Below are 21,580 nucleotides of genomic sequence, written 5' to 3'. Positions count from 1 at the left end.
GCCAGAGTAGGTGTCCTGGGTACTCTCTGACTAGAGTTTGCATTTTCTCCTTGTGTGCAGGTTAGGTGGATTAGAGATGTTAAACTGGCCCTTTTCCACATTTTGTTATGTTACAGTCTTATTCCAAAATGGATTAAATTCATTTTTTTCCTCAGAATTCTACACACAACATCCCATAATGACAACGTAAAAAAAGTTTATATTCAGTAAGTAGTAAGTATTTATAGCCTTTGCCATGAAGCTCAAAATTGAGCTCAGGTGCATCCTGTTTCCCCTGATCATCCTTGAGATGTTTCTGCAGCCTAATTGGAGTCCACCTGTGGTAAATTCAGTTGATTAGACATGATTTGGAAAGTCACACACCTGTCTATAGAAGGTCCCACAGTTGACAGTTCATGTCAGAGCACAAACCAAGCATGAAGTCAAAGGAATTTTCTGTAGACCTCCGAGACAGGATTGTCTCAATGCACAAATCTGGGTAAGGTTACAGAAAAATTTCTGCTGCTTTGAAGGTCCCAATGAGCACAGCGGCCTCCATCATTCGTAAGTGGAAGAAGTTCGAAACCACCAGGACTCTTCCTAGAGCTGGCCGGCCATCTAAACTGAGCGATTGGGGGAGAAGGGCCTTAGTCAGGGAGGTGACCAAGAACCCGATGGTCACTCTGTCAGAGCTCCAGAGGTCCTCTGTGGAGAGAGAACCTTCCAGAAGGACAACCATCTCTGCAGCAATCCACCAATCAGGCCTGTATGGTGTAGTGGGCAGACGGAAGCCATTCCTTAGTAAAAGGCACATGGCAGCCCGCCCGGAGTTTGCCAAAAGGCAGAGCCCAGACTTGACTCCGTCTGAACATCTCTGGAGAGATCTTAAAATGGCTGTGCACTGATGCTTCCCATCCAACCTTATGGAGCTTGAGAGGTGCTACAAAGAGAAATGGGCGAAACTGGCCAAGGATAGGTGTGCCAAGCTTGTGGCATCATATTCAAAAAGATTTGAGGCTGTAATTGCTGCCAAAGGTGCATCGACAAAGTATTGAGCAAAGGCTGTGAATGCTTATGTACATGTGCTTTCTCATTTTTTTTATTTTTAATAAATTTGCAAAAATCTCAAGTAAACTTTTTTCACGTTGTCATTATGGGGTGTTGTGTGTAGAATTTTGAGGAAAAAAATGAATTTAATCCATTTTGGAGTAAGGCTGTAACATAAAAAAATGTGGAAAAAGTGATGCGCTGTGAATACTTTCTGGATGCACTGTATGTGTGTTCACCCTGCAATAGGCTGGCGCCATGTCCAGGGATTGTTCCTGCTTTGAATTTGATGCCTCATTTGGATAGGCTCCATCTTCCCTGTGACTCTATCCTGGATAAGTAGTTTAAAAAGATGGATGAATTTTAAATCATACTTAAAGACTTTACTATTTCTGTTTCTTATCTGTTTATCTCTTTTTTAATTATTATATTTTTTACACTTCATTTTATTGATTTGTTTATTCTCTGTAATTCTTTTTCTGTTCTACTGGTAAATCACATTGAGCTACATGCTTTGCATTAAATGTGCTATAGAAATAAATATTATGTTTTTTATGAGGTAAATCTCTTAAAAATATTGGGTGGAAAAAGTACAATGTTCATGGCACCGGTGGGGTCCTTGAAGAATATTGTTGCTCGTAAGCTTGTATCCAGAGGTGCATCATTTTATTTAAGGTTCTTGTCATTTTTAGCCGAATCACTATAAAAGTCGATACTTAATCGACTTAATATTTAATGTGCATTGAGCTACTGTGCATTCATCTGAAAACAGATGAAATGGAACTATGAAATTAAACATTATGTTATTTACATTCTTTGTTGTGTCAGAACTAGGCTGGCTGGCTGCAGGGCCACATGATACAATACAGTCTGAAGATGCCCAAATATAGGGTCCAAGACTGATGTTATCAGCATATGAATTTTCTGTCTACACTTTCCTCTGACATCGATGCCTGTTTAAGAGATAACTTTAAGCACAAAAAGGTACAGCTTTGATACTCCAGTTTAACTCTTATAATATGACAAATCTGTCTAAAGGTTACATGCATGTTTCTATGCGCCTGTTATTTATCTGGACTGGAGGAACATTTTCAACCACCAACATACAAATTTAAATTTTTGCATGCGTCTTCTGAGCAAATAAATTGCTTGACATAGTTTGTGGGCGTTGTCAAGTATACAACAGTTCCATCTATAATTCCTGTAATACCTTTTGGAATGATGAACACCATGAAAAGTACACTTTATAATAAGGATCTTAAGTATACCTTAGATCAAAGGGAGACAACAGGACTAGAATAACAACAAACTAGGACAGCAACTGACAGGTATCTGGGTACCATAAGAAGAAGTAGAGTAATTACTAAAAATGATTTAAAGTTTCTGATATGTTAACTTAAGTAACTCATAGGAGACAGGTCATTGATTAAAGGGCTGAAATATTACATGAGTACAGAGGGTAGTTAAAAAAAATTCTCAACAGATTTTTTTATCCATGTTTCTGGTATTATGTGATAATACTACTATTACAACAAAGAAATTGCAGTTAAGTTAGCATACACATTTTTGAATTGGGAGATGAAATTGAAAAGAATGTATAGAAAAAGTCGCAACTCCAGGTACCTGGGCCTAAATTCATGGTCTATTCAATGTCTGTTCAAAATTTGCATGTGTTTTCTCAGTGTACCTTTTAACAAATGCTTTGTGCCTAGCACTGAAAAATGCTCCACATTACCATAATCCAGAAATGAAGAAATAACCAAAACATTGCATTTTCAGAAGTACTTACTCCATTTCAATCTTGTGAGAGCTGAAGTCTAGCCCACCAGCACTGACTGTAAGGCATGAAACAGCATTGGACAGGGTACCAGCCCACCACAGGACCCACTCACATCCACAAAGATCCAGTCTGGAATTGCCCATTATTTTAACATGCATGTCTTTGGGAATGTTATAGGAAAATCCACACATACTGTATACAGAAGGTACAGACTCCACATGGACAATAACTGAGTGCAGAATACAAATCTTGGACCCTGGATCCTGCACCACTCTGCTGTACAATGAAAGAACAAAATGGACTTTTTCCTTTAGTTTTGCTTTATTGTTGCAATTGTTTAATATATGCTTATTGTTTCACATCCTATACATTGTATTATTTTTTTCAATGCATACATATATATATACAGTATTTTGTCACAAGGAAAATCAAATTTAGTGTCAGAGAGTCCAGAGCCTGTACCAGAAGCACCTGAAGTATCAGTCAGCTACAAGGCCTAACAGCACAAATACCCACACAGGCAGGGCCAACCCAGGATTGCACATTAACCTAACACACATGTTATTGGGATGTGGCAGGAAAAACAGAATGCCCAGAGAAAAAATAGTACAGACATGGGGAGAATATGCAGATTCTACACAGACAACTACAAAGCAAGGGATTTAAATTCAGGGTACTAGAAATGTTAGGCAACAGTGCTAATAAAAGTCAAGTCTATCAGATTTTATCACATTATAGATTATTAGTCTTGTTTGCCATGTTATGGAGTTTGCTTTAAAAGGTGTAATTTGAGATAAATATTATAGGAAATATTCAGTTTTTGAACTCATCATCACCTTGTGACATCTTACTGAACGAACCATAGTTTGTGTATTTGCTTATGGTTACTCTTTAAAACAAAATCTGATCAAATGTTTTCAGCTTTAAACAATAATTATAACATCACTGTTAAAATTAAAAATATTGTATTAAAAACCACCCACTATTAAAAACACTATTCATAAAATATAAGAGCATAGCTGGGGAAATATGTATCATTTCTACAGACAGAGCCAAATCAGCTTTATCTGAACGGTAAGTTCTTCATTCCTGAAATTACAGTCTTTATTGTTTAACACACAGTTCCAGAAAAAGAAACTTTTAAACTGTTCTTTCACATTCAATGGCCTTCATCAAATATTGTTGCTGCTATCTCAGACCTGATAAGTGCTAAGGAATGAGGAATATCATTCCTTACTATTTGTTTGTATATTCTTATTTGCAGCTTTTTAAAATTAAAACTCAAAATTGCAGAACTGACAAATCAAGCCATATTTTAAAATCTTTAAAAAGTCATTAAGGTATTCTGGGAAAAAAAAATAGGGAAAGTGATAACATATTGGACAGTGCACATGGGCAGGTGTCCCTTGGTGCCATAACTGAACCAGAGGCCAGCCCTATGTTGCCATAAGGAACAGGACAAAGATTATTCTGTCTCAACCTGAAGACAGGCAAAAGGTGTCCATGATTACAGGCTCCCCAAGACATTTGGAGACCACTTCCTTAGACAATGTTACCTGTGTGGTTACCCACATAACTATAGTTATGGTAGTTCCATAGAACAGCCTTGTCAGGTTCTGTGGGGGCTGCCAGGGGGTGCTGCAGCGATTTCCCATCCATGCTTTATGGGACTTCTACTTGACCTGGAAGTACTTCCATTGGGCAATGCCCCAGCACTGGAAGTGCTGCCAGGTCCTAGATAACAAAGCCGCTCAATCTCATTCATGTGAGGTAAAGTCAGGTGGAAGTGGACAAAGCTCGCCTGAGAGGTGTAGAAGAGGAGAAAGGGAAGAAAGAGTGTGGAAAGATTTGTGTTTATTGGACTTTTGGAACCTTTGTGGAAGATAGTGTGGAAATAAACCAAGTTTATTTTAGCAGGACTTGTGTCTGTGAAGTTGTGTCTGGGGCTGGGGCAATCTCTGGCTCCCTCCATGTCCACAATAAGTTATAAAGGAAAATCTTTTAAGTACAGAAAAACAAAGGAGCAGTGGCTCATGCTGTTGTCTCACTACTGTAGACACAGGGCTTGAATTCAACGTCTACATGACTTTTTGTTCATCCAGAAATTAAAGTTTCCTCTCACACCCTAAAATGCACATGTTCTAATGACTAATGACTCTAAATCTGCCTGGTGGGTATTTATTGAAGTTTAATGGGCCAGAGTTGGTTTCTATTTTGCTACCAATGTTGCTGGAACAAGTTTCAGCTCTTAGCAGTGCTAACATTGGAATAAGTCAGTTCAGAAAATGGACTGACTGATGTATACTTTAGCAGCTGACCTGCAAGAGGAAACCAAACAAATATATCTACATATTTATTCAGTTGCTTTGCCGGATTTTATTTTTGCTTTAGATTTTATTTATAGTTGTTCATAACTGTTTATACAGTTTAACATAAGCAATACCCTATTAAAGTTAATTTTGTATTGTATTGTTTGGTTTGATACATTTTTTAATTTTACCTTAGGAATATTTCTAACTAATGCAATTCATGCCTTTCAAGGAAAAGAGCTATTTACAGTGCATCCGGAAAGTATTCACAGCACATCACTTTTTCCACATTTTGCTATGTTACAGCCTTATTCCAAAATGGATTAAATTCATTTTTTTCCTCAGAATTCTACACACAACACCCCACAATGACAACGTGAAAAAAGTTTACTTGAGATTTTTGCAAATTTATTAAAAATAAAAAAATGAGAAAGCACATGTATGTAAGTATTCATAGCCTTTGCCATGAAGCTTAAAATTGATCTCAGGTGCATCCTGTTTCCCCTGATCATCCTTGAGATGTTTCTGCAGCTTAATTGGAGTCCACCTGTGGTAAATTCAGTTGATTGGACATGATATGGAAAGGCACACACCTGTCTATATAAAGGTCCCACAGTTGACAGTTCATGTCAGAGCACAAACCAAGCATGAAGTCAAAGGAACTGTCTGTAGACCTCCAAGACAGGATTGTCTCGAGGCACAAAACTGGGGAAGGTTACAGAAACATTTCTGCTGCTTTGAAGGTCCTAATGAGCACAGTGGCCTCCATCATCCGTAAGTGGAAGAAGTTCGAAACCACCAGGACTCTTCCTAGAGCTGGCCGGCCATTTAAACTGAGCGATTGGGGGAGAAGGGCCTTAGTCAGGGAGGTGACCAAGAACCCGATGGTCACTCTGTCAGAGCTCCAGAGGTCCTCTGTGGAGAGAGGAGAACCTTCCAGAAGGACAACCATCTCTGCAGCAATCCACCAATCAGGCCTGTATAGTAGAGTGGCCAGACAGAAGCCACTCCTTAGTAAAAGGCACATGGTAGCCCGCCTGGAGTTTGCCAAAAGGCACCTAAAAGACTCTCAGACCATGAGAAACAAAATTCTCTGGTCTGATGAGACAAAGACTGAACTCTTTGGTGTGAATGCCAGGCGTCACGTTTGGAAGAAACCAGGCACCGCTCATCACCAGGCTAATACCATCCCTACCAACCTCAGACAGGGGTGACGGTTCATCTTTCAGCAGGACAACGACCCTAAGCACACAGCCAAGATATCAAAGGAGTGGCTTCAGGACAACTCTGTGAATGTTCTTGAGTGGCCCAGCCAGAGCCCAGACTTGAATCCAATTGAACATCTCTGGAGAGATCTTAAAATGGCTGTGCACGGACGCTTCCCATCCAACCTGATGAAGCTTGAGAGGTGCTGCAAAGAGAAATGGGCGAAACTGGCTAAAGATAGGTGTGCCAAGCTTGTGGCATCATATTCAAAAAGACTTGAGGCTGTAATTGCTACCAAAGGTGCATCGACAAAGTATTGAGCAAAGGCTGTGAATACTTATGTACATGTGATTTCTCAGTTTTTTTTTTTTAATAAATTTGCAAAAATCTCAAGTAAACTTTTTTCACGTTGTCATTATGGGGAGTTGTGTGTAGAATTCTGAGGGAAAAAAAAAGATTTTAATCCATTTTAGTATAAGACTGTAACATAAAAAAATGTGGAAAAAGTGATGCGCTGTGAATACTTTCTGGATGCACTATATGTCCAATCATATAACAGATACATGTTTGATAGCGATTAATCCTTTCATCCATTTCATATTCCTGCTTTTCTTGGTCAGGGTCATTGAGGTACCAACTCTTGCAGAGGCCCCTTTATCACTCACTGACCAATTAGCCTATTAATATCTTTAAACTATGGGAGCAAATTGGGGGCATACAGTAACTGAATGAGTTGCAAAAGCTTGGAAAATCTAAGTAATTCTTCATTTTCTGGACCTGATTTTTCCAAAACTGGAATTATAATGGGTTGTAGCTTCTACTATCAGCATAGGATACTAGACCATCACATGACTTACACATGGAAGCTTTGAATGTGTAAGCCACTTGTAATTCAGAGTTACCAATGAACCTAACCACTGTCTGTGGGATTTGGTAGGAAATGAAAGGACATAGCAAAAAAAAAAATATATATAAACAAAGAATGTACAAACTCCTCAATAAGATTTGAACACTCTACACTCTGCCCTTTTATAATATATACTCAGCAAAAAAAGAAATGTCCTCTGACTTTCAACTGTTTTTACTTTCAGTAAACTTAATGTGTAAATATTTGTATGAACACTAAAAGAGTCAACACCATAAGACATAAACTAAAATGTTTCACAATGTGTCCCTGAATGAAGGGATGCTCAAAATCAAAAGTACCAGTCAGTATCTGGTGTGGCCACCAGCTGCTTGAAGTACTGCAGTGCATCTCCTCCTCATGGACTGGACCAGATTTGCCAGTTCTTGCTGTGAGATGTTACCCCACTCTTCCACCAAGGCACCTACAAGTTCCTGGACATTTCTGGGGGGAATGGCCCTAGCCTTCACCCTGCGATCCAACAGGTCCCAGACGTGCTCAATGGGATTGAGATCCGGGCTCTTCCACTGCGAGGATGATCAGCTGTCCTTCCTGTCTCCCTGTAGCGCTGTCTTAGGCGTCTCACAGTGCGGACATGGCAATTTATTGCCCTAGCCACATCAGCAGTCCTCATGCCTCCCTGCAGCATGCCTAATGCACGTTCACGCAGATGAGCAGGGACCCTGGGCATCTTTCTTTGGGTGTTTTTCACAGTCGGTAGACAAGTCTCTTTAGTGTCCTGCGTTTTTAGAACTGTGACCTTAAATGCCTACTTTCTGTAAGCTGTTAAGGTCTTAACGACCATTCCACAGGTGCATGTTAATTAATTGATTATGGTTAATTGAACATGCATGGAAAACATTGTTTAAACCCTTTACAATGAAGATCTGTAAAGTTATTTGGATTTTTAAAACATTATTGTTGAAATACATAGTCCTGAAAAAGGGACGTTTCTTTTTTTGCTAAGTATATATATTTTCTTTCATGAAAAAACAACATGCAATTAACAATCCAACTCAGTTAAAAAAAATGACTTCACTTTGTGGTCCACTTGACCATCTCAGAAATCCACAAAGCATAATCCTTCTATGTAGGATGTGAAATATGTTTTGGCATGTAGGAGAGCTTACGCCAGACCATCATGTGGGTGAGGCTTTGGCAGAGGTGGATCACAAAAAAAAATAAGACCCTGATGATGATGTGAAGATTTAAAAAAAAAAAACTACAATTGTCTTAAAGTAATTTACATCCATCCATCCATTATCCAACTTACTATATCCTAACTACAGGATCACGGGGGTGTGCTGGAGCCAATCCCAGCCAGCTAATGTCAAATTCTTTTGGTAGGAGAAACTCCTTTAAATTCATCTCTGCAGTCTCAACGTAAGTGATATACTGTCACTGCCATGATACGTATTTTTTTTTCCTATGACATTTTTGTGCATGGCTATTCGACTCAATAATGCACCTTAGGTAAATGCATGCCTATTTCAGAGGAACGCTGCATTCATTCCATTCCCCCCCCACACTGCTGGTTCATTAATATATAAGCGCAAACTGGGGTCAAGGTAGCACCAGTCTGTTCCTCTGTGGAGCTAATGTGAATGGTATATGTAATCTACTGGACAGGCTCAATTGGAAGCTCAGGCCAGGTCAGGTTGGGGAGCATGCATGTTGCCGCACCCAACACACAATGAAACAGCTCGGGATCCTGGTTGGCAACCCTCCAGGTAAACACATGGTCTAGTCCCACCCCCCAGAAATGACCATTTATCTGCTGCAGCCAGGTGTTACATGGGCATGTCCTTGGCCTGGTTCAGCCCCTCTGGTCCTCAACAATGAGGATCCTGCGAGGTGAATCACATTCGGGGAATCACGCCACATGGCTGTAGTGCTGTAAATGAGGCTCCTTCACATTGCAGATAATGTGCCTCATTTGGGATTCCATGAGCAACCGCTTGTTTGACACATTTTCAAACCAGCAGTACCCAAGGATTCTCCCAAGAGACACAATACTGAAGGAGGCAACATCTCAACAGTTACCAAAATATGGTCTTGAGAATGAATTCTAGCAACACTTGCTGGCGTAACATTAACACAATCAGAGAGTTTGCTCATTATGGGTAATTACGCAAAACTAAAATTAGCAAGTAAGGTTCCAAGACTTGTTTTAGACATTCATATTGCTTGAAATATTTATAAATTGTCCATTTAGACCAACCCAAAACTTTCACAAGTGGTCCTTTTTAGATTGTGCTTGGGCCTCATTTGGGAAGGGACTGAGCTCACTGGCAGCCCCCTACTGTGTAATAAGCTTCTGATTCTTAGGTCTTATTCTCACTTAACTCTGCCACTTAGTGGTTAGGTCTTTCATTACAAAGATGAGAGGAGCCAGAGCAAATCCCTTTTAGATTTAGGTACAAGGGAATGAACCCTGTCCTCTTCTTTTCATCACCTGTTGAGAATATGCATACTGTGTGTAATCTGAATAGTTGTCTAAGGTTTTCAACACTCTTCTTTCACTGTACCTACAGCTGTTGTGGGGTGTTCAACTCAGTTGTATAAACCAGCGGTTCACAACCTGTGGTGCGCGTACCCCTGGGGGTACACGGTGGACCGGTTGGGGGTACTCAAAAATAACATTGGTAATGGCAGAAAACACCAAAATAAGGACAAATGACAAAATCGAGTCTATGATCAAGAAATTGGATTTTTGGGAATCACGTATCAAAAACGACCAGTGTGAAGTTTTTGAGACACCTCACAGTTTCTTATCTGAGAATAAGCTGAAATTGTCAAAAGTAGTAAAAAGTAGTATAATGGTTCACTTAAAAGGACTTAAGGTGTCGTTCAGACAGTATGTTCCAAAGCGAAATAGTGAAGATAACTGGATTTTAAATCCATTCAATGAATTGTTTTTTCAACAAGCCGAAAAACTATTAGTTTTTGAAAAAGAAAAATTGATTGAACTTTCGACTGATTCTTCTTTACAATCTGATTTCAAAAAAAGAAATGTCACTGATTTCTGGGCAGCAGTGAAAGAAAAGTATCAAGAAATCAGTGATAAAGCAATAAAATATTTATTACCTTTCATGAACACAGAGCTTGTTGAAAGAGTATTCTTGTCTTATGCATATATTAAGAATAAATATCACAATAAGCTTGGTACAGCTCCTGTTTTGAGATTATAACTGTCTTCATTTGAATCTGATTTTAAAAAACTTGGATCCATGAAACAAGCTCAAGGATCACATTACAATTATTAAGAGCCACGCTGGAAGATTTGTATATGCAAGATGAATAATTGTTATGTACTTTCATCATAAGTTAATGTGGGTAAAAATTATTTTAATGTTGTTTTTATTTGTTTTGATCTTATGTTAGGCTGCTATTATAAAAAATCTTGAAATAAATTGTAAAATGTAAAATCAAAAATAAAAGCCTATAAATGTCATTAGGTTAATTTGAGTCTTTTAATTATTTAGCTAAACTAAGAAAATAAAATAAAAAACTTTTTTGAGGGATGGGTGTGGGTAATGAAGAGAGGAGGTACTCATAAATGAAAAGCCAAATCAAGGGGTACTGGAGAAAAAAAAGGGTATGAACCGCAGGTATAAACCACAGATATTTAAATGACGGAGACATTTCCTTCAAAGGTCTTGCATTGCAGCATTGGCAAAAGGCTCATTTCCAGACTCCATTGTATTCTAGTCTTTTTTGAAATAGTTGGACAATGTAATCAGCATTTTCGAAGCATTCGTAGGCTGATAATATGCGTATATAAAAACTAAAAAATGTTAGGTTCCCGGACTCAAACAGTTTTTGAAATGCACAGTTTAAAAACTAATGAACTCATCATAAGCCTTACTATCAGCTTTCTTCTTGCACTTACCTAAAGAGGCGGGTGGCAGCAATCCAAGCCAACGGGAGTTTAGCTGCAACCCAGCAGGGCGACGACAGAAAAGATAGGCGATTCATGCCAATGTGGGAGTGCCGTATGGGTTGGCAGCGCTCTTGCGTAAATGGCATATTTGCTTATCACCCTTCATAAACTGTTGGCAAATGGAGCAATGATATGGAGATTCACAGAAAACAAGATTGCCTTTTAGAATAATTAAAACACCTCACAAATGTTCAGGTCACTTGCCCCCCACCAGTCTATTTGAATAAGGTCACTGTGATAACTAACTGGCTTTTTAAAATTATTATCATTATTACCAAGCTCACCTCAGCCGGCTGGCGTCCCGCCTGGTGGCGAACTACGGGGCGTGGCTTTACTGGCTGCTGCTCCTTAACTGCTACAGACTTCAAATAAGGCTAGCTTCAAACGGCATGCTATACACTACGCAAAATGAACAACGGGAAGGCCACATCCACTTCTGGTAAAAAGCTTCCTAGGATCCCCAAGTGTTCTCGGTGCAGGAACCACGGCTACGTGTCACCGCTGAAAGGACACAAGCGATTCTGCACGTGGAAGGACTGTCAGTGCCAGAAGTGCAAACTGATCGCAGAACGCCAGCGTGTGATGGCGGCGCAGGTACGCTGTTACGTGAAGCGCCCGCTTTGTCCGACGTGAAGTTTAAAACTGTTGTATGCAGTTGTTTGTGTCGCTTTTTGTGCTACAAATAGAAATTAAATACTGCTGGTTAGTAAGAAGTATTTTTGTGTAAATGGCTCCTGCCCTCGGAGAGCGAGAGAGGATTAGGTCGCCGAATTGGCGGGCTGCCAGAGCGGGAAAGTAGCGCCTGCGTTTGTAAGTAAATGGTAAACTGGAAAGATTAAACTGTACAAGCCTATTGTAAAGAATTATTTATTTGAAACATATGTAAGATTCTCATAGAAAACCTTGATTTTTCAAAGGCTGACAAACGTTAAGTGGAAAATAGTTCAACACCTATTAACTTTGGATTATAATAACATTGTTGCTATTTTTGCTGACTGAAGTAACTTCTAAGTAGACTGCTTTTCAGCGTGCTTCTCATGATGCTTGCAATGTGTTGTTAATCGTGCAATTTTATTTTACTCATTACATTTGCTTTACGGGGAGGTTTATGAAAAATCTTTTTAAAACGAGTCGCCTCTCTGTTTGTAACGAGTGAAAAGCTACTTTTGACATCTTAAGTAGAATGTCGACTTTCTTGTCCACTAAAGCTTATCTGTTGTTTATAAGTGTATACAATGTATGTGTGCTAAGTAAATACAGTATATATATATACATATACACATATACATATATATGTGTACACACATATATGTACATTCATATTGTAGCGACCTCCGCACTAGGCTGGAAACAAAAAAACAGACAGGCGTAGTAAAGTCTCTCATATGTTTTGCTTGAACAGTCAAGAAGATAAACGCAGAACTCTAAAAACCCCAAACAACCTTCTAGCACCCTGGCCAACCCCCCCTCCCATCCTAGGTCCCGCCCCCCTTACCGCATCGATCAATACCCCGCTGTCAATCTTCTGTGCTGTACTCCGCCCTCCCTCAGTCGGACCTAACAGTCACAAAAAAAAAAAGAAAAGGCTTCATCCTGGCTGGGACGCTACACAATATACAGTACATACTATGCATATTGTGTATATATATATATATATATATATATATATATGCTTATATTTATTTAGCACACATAGTATATATAGTTATAAACAACATGACAAGAGCCAGGACATTAAAGTAAAACATAAGCCATGTCATGTATGTCGTACATATTTTTATATATATATATATATATATATATATATATATATATATATATATGTATATATATATGTATGAATATATATGTATGTATATATATATATATATATATATATGCTTATATTTATTTAGCACACATAGTATATATAGTTATAAACAACATGACAAGAGCCAGGACATTAAAGTAAAACATAAGCCATGTCATGTATGTGTACATACATATATATATATATATATATATATATATATATATATATATATATATATATATATATATATATATATATATATATGTATATATATATATATATGTGTGTGTGTGTGTGTGTGTTGTGGCAAGCGGCTGGGGGTGGTACCCAGCCGGGACGCCCAGAAGGACCGGAAGAGTGACTACGCCTCCTCCGGACCACGAGAAGGCAGCTGCGCTGGATGGTATGGGGACCACGGGAACAGAGCTTGAACGCTCAACCCTATAGGGGCCCGTGGTCACCGCTAGGATGCCTGAAGACCTGAAGTGCTGGGGGGAAGAAGAGCAGGGACACCCAGAGTGCTTCCAGGTGCACAGCCGGCACTTCCACCACACCTGGGAGGGCTGGCAGAAGGTTATCGGGAGGCACCTGGAGCACGTCTGGGTGGATATAAAAGGGGCCGCCTCCCTCCATTCGATGGCCGGAGTTGGGTGGAAGAAGGACAGAGCTCAGGAGGAGAGTGGAGGCGGACCAGAGAAGAAAGGCATTGATTGTGAGCCTGGACTTTGGGGTGATTAGTGCTGCGGCACTGGGGTGTGCTGTCACTTGTAAATAGTTGTAAATGAATGTATGTGGCGCTTTAAAATCATGTCTACCTGTCTGTGTTTGGGCTGCTTCCCACAGTGTGTGTGTGTGTGTGTATATATATATACTGTATATGCATATACAGGGTGAGTCAAAATTATGATAACACTAATGGTACTGCTATGTATATACTTATATACAATTTCTTTGGACAATTTATGTGACACATATGATACATGTTTTTAATATGATGGCAAACAGGTTGAGACATTACTGTAAATTGTTTCCGCCATTCAAATGCTAACATAATTTTCTCTCACCCTGTGCATGTGTATATATATATAATATATATTATATATATAATATAAATAGAATATATGTGCGTGTGTGTATGTGCAATATGTATACACTCACCTAAAGGATTATTAGGAACACTATACTAATACAGTGTTTGACCCCCTTTCGCCTTCAGAACTGCCTTAATTCTATGTGGCATTGATTTAACAAGGTGCTGAAAGCATTCTTTAGAAATGTTGGCCCATATTGATAGGATAGCATCTTGCAGTTGATGGAGATTTGTGGGATGCACATGCAGGGCACGAAGCTCCCGTTCCACCACATCCCAAAGATGCTCTATTAGGTTGAGATCTGGTGACTGTGGGGGCCATTTTAGTACAGTGAACTCATTGTCATGTTCAAGAAACCAATTTGAAATGATTCGAGCTTTGTGACATGATGCATTATCCTGCTGGAAGTAGCCATCAGAGGATGGGTACATGGTGGTCATGAAGGGATGGACATTATCAGAAACAATGCTAAGGTAGCCCGTGGCATTTAAACAATGCCCAATTGGCACTAAGGGGCCTAAAGTGTGCCAAGAAAACATCCCCCACACCATTACACCACCACCAGCCTGCACAGTGGTAACAAGGCATGATGGATCCTTGTTCTCATTCTGTTTACGCCAAATTCTGACTCTACCATTTGAATGTCTCAACAGAAATCGAGACCCATCAGACCAGGCAACATTTTTCCAGTCTTCAACTGTCCAATTTTGGTGAGCTCGTGCAAATTGTAGCCTCTTTTTCCTATTTGTAGTGGAGATGAGTGGTACCTGGTGGGGTCTTCTGCTGTTGTAGCCCATCCGCCTCAAGGTTGTGCGTGTTGTGGCTTCACAAATGCTTTGCTGCATACCTCGGTTGTAATGAGTGGTTATTTCAGTCAAAGTTGCTCTTCTATCAGCTTGAATCAGTCGGCCCATTCTCCTCTGACCTCTAGCATCAACAAGGCATTTTCGCCCACAGGACTGCTGCATACTGGATGTTTTTCCCTTTTCACACCATTCTTTGTAAACCCTAGAAATGGTTGTGCGTGAAAATCCCAGTAACTGAGCAGATTGTGAAATACTCAGACCGGCCCGTCTGGCACCAACAATCATGCCACGCTCAAAATTGCTTAAATCACCTTCCTTTCCCATTCTGACATTCAGTTTGGAGTTCAGGAGATTGTCTTGACCAGGACCACACCCCTAAATGCATTGAAGCAACTGCCATGTGATTGGTTGATTAGATAATTGCATTAATGAGAAATTGAACAGGTGTTCCTAATAATCCTTTACGTGAGTGTATATATATATATAGATGTATTTATATATGTATGTATGTATACATATGTGTTTATATATATATATATAAAAAAATATAAACAGACACGTATATATATATATATATGTATGTGTGTATATATATATATATACTGTATATATATATATATATACACACACTAGCTGTGTTGCCTTGCTTTTCCTGGGAAAATTCATATGAAAATGTGCCTCGGTAATAGTGTTGTCATTTAATCAGGTGTATCAGAAGTACTACTTGATCAAGTACTTTTCTATATACAATATTTGTAGTATTTTATAGTTCCAGTTTATTGTTTTTATTGGTTTTGTTTATGTTTTTGTTTCAACTGTTTGTATTTGCTGTTCAGCGCTCTGTGACTTTTTGTCTGTGAAGGGCGCTATATAAATAAAGTACTACTACTACTATTTTATAACAGAGGGCTAATATTAGTGGTATGAAGTGTGGTATAATGGCAAAAACATTGGGCCTAGGATTTCAAATCTAAAATTTGTGGTTTCACATCATTCACATCACAGTGTGTCTTTGAACAAGTCACTTCATCTACCTGTGCTCCAATTGGAGAGAAACAAAAGAAATGTAAATGATTATGTCTCAGATGTTTTAAGTCAGTTATGATTAAGGTATAAGTTTAATAATAAGTAATAAAACTATTTTTAGGTCACTGGAGCTGCTCACCCTTGAACATGCTATATACACCAACCCATGTTTAAATTATTAATACATCATTAATCAATGTTGAAATCATTAATAGATCAGTTCCTGCTTTTCCTAGTGACTTGGCTTTTATTGATGGTCATTGCACATCACAGTTTTACAGGAGAGTGTATTCTTTTGAATTGAAACGGGTAATCAGTAGAAATAATGTGAAATATGAGCATATATTATCATTATTAGATGTTTACGATTTTCATTTGTTTATGTCATTCACTCAAGTATTCCTTTTCATGTTTTTAGCAGTTGTAAGTCCTCTTTAAGTTCGCAGTTGTATATGTAAAGAATTTTAGAAAGCAGAGGGGGTAGGGAGTTGAGAACTGGGCATCCACATTCAAAGTAAGCAGGAGTCCATGTAAATGTAAAAGATTTCAGAGGTCATTAGTAGGGGGTTCTCTTTCAAAGTCCATAGATGCGAATATATATTATAGGGGGATTTACGCATGGAGAACAAATTATGTTTGAACTGATGCTCTAACTCCAAGGGTGTTTCTAGGATTTGCTGGTATAAGGATCTTAACCCCTCTGTGATTTTTGCGTGTAGCCTTACATGTGTATAAAAATGAAGAGCACTGGTTCCTTTGGGCTTTCACACACATTCCTATAATGGTGTAATATTGATCAGGGGTTATACTCTGTATTCATTCATTTTCCAACGCTTATCCAAAGCTGGGTTGTGGGGGCAACAGTCTTAGTAGTGAGGCCCATATGTCCCTTTCTCCAGCCACAGATGCCACTGTGTCAGTACAGGCTTGTCTTGGACCCAAGGACATAATTTCCGCCACAGTTTCTCTCCCTTCATTTTTTGCTTCTAGGGAAGCAACACTTAACGCTCAAATCCACAGCACCTGGCACACTCATTGTAGCTTTGTAATGGTTGGTATCCATTGTGCTTTGCTAAACTGCCTCCTTCCGTTTTAAACCTCACTGTACATGCCAAACTTGACTTTACTGTATGTATTTTTTCTTGTCTAGGACACCATCCCTGCTTAGGTCGTTTGTACAATCTGTTTGGTAGTGGTGCTGGTGGCTTGGCCCAACAATCGTTTCTGCTCCATCTTTTGATCCTTTGTTTGTATAAAGCACACCCTTAGACCAGAGTACATCCATTAGCACAATATTAATAAATAGCAACAAATGAAAATTAGCCAAACTAAGTTTTTTTTTAGTAACATTACCAAATTTCAATCAAATAAGCATTTTTGAGATTTTGAGGTATTCCATTTTTCTGCTGTGGGTGGGTTACCAGTAAATATGGATACATTAAATTGTCATAGATGTAGCATCCTGTCAAGTTTCAGCTTTTTAAGTAAACATAAAAATACTGTTGGTAACCAGTGTAGTGACATCAAAACTGGAGTAATGTGTTGGGATTTTCTTTTCCTAGTTAGGATTCTAGCAGCTGCATTCTGCACTAGTTGCAAACGATTTATGTCTTTCTTGGGTAGTCCTGAGAGGAGTGCGTTACAGTAATCTAGTCGACTGAAAACAAATGCGTGAACTAATTTCTCAGCATCTTTCAGTGATATAAGAGGTCTAACTTTACTTATGTTTCTTAAGTGAAAAAATGCTGTCCTAGTGATCTGATTAATATGCGATTTAAAATTCAGATTACAGTCAACAATTACCCCTAAACTTTTAATCCTAATGTATCCAGTTTATTTCTAATAGCCTCAGTGTATCCATTATTGCTAATCACTAAGATTTCAGTTTTCTCTTTATTTAACTTGAGAAAGTTACTATTCATCCATTCTGAGATACAAGTCAGACATTGTGTTAGTGAATCAAGAGAATCGGGGTCATCAGGTGCTATTGATAAGTATAGCTGTGTGTCATCAGCATAGCTGTGGTAGCTCACGTTGTGCCCTGAGATAATCTGACCTAACGGAAGCATGTAGATTGAGAATAACAGCGGACCCAGGATAGAGCCTTATGGAACACCATATCGGATATCATGTGTAGTATTTTTGTTGCTAGATTATTTATTAAAAATATATGAGTGAAAAAAATAGTAGAAAAATTGATTTATTGTGTCCTGTACTTTACTGTATTTTTTTTTCTTATTTAATGTGCACCATAAGATGATATTGTTTAGGTTAGTCAGGTTATTTTTTATCAGAAATGTTTTTAATCTGATTTTAAAAGTTTATTTGTTGAAAGTGTATATTAATAGCAGGTAATTTAAACTGTTAAACAGATCATCAGCTTTAAAGCTCACAAACTAAAAAAAAAAACTGTTCTAACTGCAGATCCAACTTTGTGACTGTCCAACTGTCTTGACTTTTATTTTAGGTTGCTCTAAGAAGACAGCAAGCTCAGGATGAAGAATTGGGCCTTTGTCAGCCAATCCCAATACCTAATCCAGAATTCGTCATCAGAACTGAAGGTACTGGAAGTGGATTGTGCCTGCTTGCTCAGGGAACCGGATCTTCAGCATTGGCTTCAGACAACATACAGTTATCCCCAGCAGGTAACGCCATCTTTATTTTTTAAAAAGACAATTTAAGTAGTTAATGTTGACTAACTTTCATTTAAAATATTTCTAATGTTTTAGCAGATTATAGCAAATGTGTAATGTATTTGGCTTTGCCGTTTTAATGTAGTTCAGTTCTAATTTTATTGCCCCAAGAGGCAACAATTAAAGGCATCAATTAAAAACCAGAAGACTAAATTAAAGACCCGGACATATTCTTATACAATATCAATTGCAGTTCTTAAAATATAATGGCACATTATCAAAATGTTGTGAGTAAAAGTCAAAATGAAACAGCAGTTATGCTTGCAGTTGTTTAATAAAATAAATCTTAATAAAGTTGATGAATATTGGGAGTGAAAAATGTTTGAACAGGATATTACTTTTTATTCTTGACTGTTAATGGTAAAGCATGAAACTCAGAAAATGTTTATGAGAACTGTCTTTAATGATATACTATGCTTTCCACACTAATTGTTTGTTATATGGTTTAAACAGGTACACAGGTTGAGTGCATAGAACTTTGTTGCTATGTAATCTTATTTTGTGTGAGTCTGGATTTGTTTCAAAATTCAATTTTGAAAATTTTATTATTAAGGGAAATATTTTTAAATTTCCAGAGGTTATTAAACTTAACTGTGGTATTTTGAGTTCTGTAAAAAAAGATATTAAAATTAAAGGAGTTCTCTACCCAAAAGTTATATTTTGTTTAAATGTTACCCCATATACTTTTTAGTGACAGCAGATAAAAAAAATATTATCTCATGTTTTCATGCAGAAATGAGGTAAGAAAGTTTGATTCGGTGGTTGCAGTAGGGGGGCAATGCAGTAAAGCAGCAAACATTATCAAAACATACATGAAGTCTCCATGAAAAAAAATCTCACATTACTCGTGTCGCATAATCCATATGCAAAGTCACCCAGTCACTTACTCACAACATGTAAAAAATTAATTTTCACTAAAATATTTTTAAGTAAACCACTTTTGGGAAGCATTCTCCTGAATAAAGGAGGAATCTGCATGCACACAGTGTGTGAAGCTTCAGGGCATCCAGTGACTAAGAATGATGTTTGACCAATGTATGAGGGGAGCAGGTGGGTCTTCCAAGTCAAACACTCATTCGCATGTGCGTGCATTTGTACCTTCCTCGTTGATGAAAGTGGTTTCCGGATTTATTTACTTTTAGTTTAATTTCAGTTGTTATTGTAGTTGTTAAAGAGGATTGTTGGTAAATGACTGATGAATATAATCCCACCATATGCCACATAGAGTGTCAGAAGTGTTGAAAAGAAAGATAAGTTTTATGACAAGTTATTAGACATGATGTTTGGGGTGCTTTAGTGGGCATGTTGGAGCCTGAACTGATAGTTATGAGTAAGACCATGGGAGTTTCAGTACCAGGAATGTTCATGGTAAGAGGATTGTGGAATTAGGTAAGGTGATAGAAATGGTTGTATGAAGTACCTTGTTAAAGAATGAGGAAAACAATTTGGTCATATATAAATGTGTAGGTGTAAGGAGCATGATAGACTTGTTGACCTGTTGTTGAGGAATGTTTATAGGGGCATGTTGAAAAATGTGATGGTGATCTCTGAGGAAAGTTGTGTATCACAGCATTGCTAATAGATGTTTGAAGAAATGTATGAGGCTGAAGATCTGGAAACTGATGGAGGATAATGTCAAAAAGTGAAATTGATTATGATAAATTATTTTTTATTGTCATTCTTTGCTCAACCTGGCTGAAATTCAGGATTGTTTTACAAACAATAAGGGGCATTTTGCAGATTGCTGAGGTTGATGTGTGTAGTTACCAAAAAGGACAGAATAAGAGATAAGACAATCAAACAGAGAAATAGGGAAGATGTCTAAGAAAGTACAGGAAAGTAGTTTGAAGTGATTTGGACATGTGATTAAGAGAGTCAATGAAAATTTGGGCCATAGAGTGATGGCAATGGAAGTACTGGGGAAGAGAAAGTGAGGATGGCTAAAGTGGAGCTGGAAGGATAAGGTAAAAGAAGATCTGAAGGAAAAGGGCTTGACAGGCGAGGAGGTGCAGGACTGAGCTGTTACAAGAAGGGTTGATCAAGCACATCGACCTCACGTAGAAGTGAGAGGAGAGGAAGAAGACAAGATGACGTTTTACCTTATCATAACACTAAAGGTGACTTATTTATTCTCATTAATATCAGAAAAAGTGAAAATAGTTTAGTGTATACATTCATAAATGATCCAGTCACATTCTGTGTTAGAAATGGTCACCTTCTTCTTGCAAGCACAGATCGACATGGTGCTCCATATTGGCAAAGGTTTCCACAAGCATTGTAGGGGTGATGGCAGCAATTTCCTGTTCAATGTTTTGCTGACAGTCTTGACAGAAGAGTGCCATGCCTCAATATTTTGTACATTTATCCAGGAATAATGTGTTCTTTATTTCATTTGGATTGCTTCATTATTAAGACAGTAATGTATCACCCTGTATTATATCTGTACAGTGATCCCTCGCCATATCGCGCTTCGACTTTTGCGGCTTCACTCCATCGTGGATTTTAAATGTAAGCATATCTAAATATATATCACAGATTTTTTGCTGGTTCGTGGATTTCTGCGGACAATGGGTCTTTTAATTTATGGTACATGCTTCCTCAGTTTGTTTGCCCAGTTGATTTCATACAAGGGACGCTATTGGCGGATGGCTGAGAAGCTACCCAATCAGAGCATGTATTACGTATTAAATAAAACTCCTCAATGATATACGATATGCTTCCCCCGTGGTGCTTCGCACACTACAAAGCACTAACAGCCCGTATTGATTTTTGATTGTTTGCTTTTCTCTGTCTCTCTCATTCTCTCTGACATTGTCTGCTCCTGAAGGAGGGGGTGTGAGCAGAGGGGCTGTTTGCTTAGAATATACAGACCCTCCTCTAAAAAGTGCTGAAAGACTACCTTCACATTGATCCCTTCATTGCGGCCGCTTTATCAAGGTGTTTTGTTTACTTAAAAGCCCAGCAGCCCTATTGATTTTTGATTGTTTACTTTTCTCTCTCTCTC

General features: G+C 38.3%; 1 protein-coding gene across 1 annotated transcript in view; it reads left to right on the top strand.

The window, feature by feature from the left end:
• The first annotated feature begins 10,857 nt into the window (after nucleotides 1–10,857).
• Nucleotides 10,858–21,580, top strand: part of dmrt1 (doublesex and mab-3 related transcription factor 1) — a 178,709-nt gene continuing 167,986 nt past the window's right edge. The window contains exons 1-3 of the mRNA XM_039757939.1: nucleotides 10,858–10,896; nucleotides 11,586–11,762; nucleotides 18,351–18,528. Of these exons, the coding sequence (XP_039613873.1) occupies nucleotides 10,858–10,896; nucleotides 11,586–11,762; nucleotides 18,351–18,528 (394 nt within the window). The remainder of the gene's footprint in view (nucleotides 10,897–11,585; nucleotides 11,763–18,350; nucleotides 18,529–21,580) is intronic.

Source organism: Polypterus senegalus, chromosome 7 (assembly GCF_016835505.1).
Source record: "Polypterus senegalus isolate Bchr_013 chromosome 7, ASM1683550v1, whole genome shotgun sequence".
Classification (NCBI taxonomy): domain Eukaryota; kingdom Metazoa; phylum Chordata; class Cladistia; order Polypteriformes; family Polypteridae; genus Polypterus; species Polypterus senegalus.
This window is presented reverse-complemented; position numbering and strand designations above follow the sequence as displayed.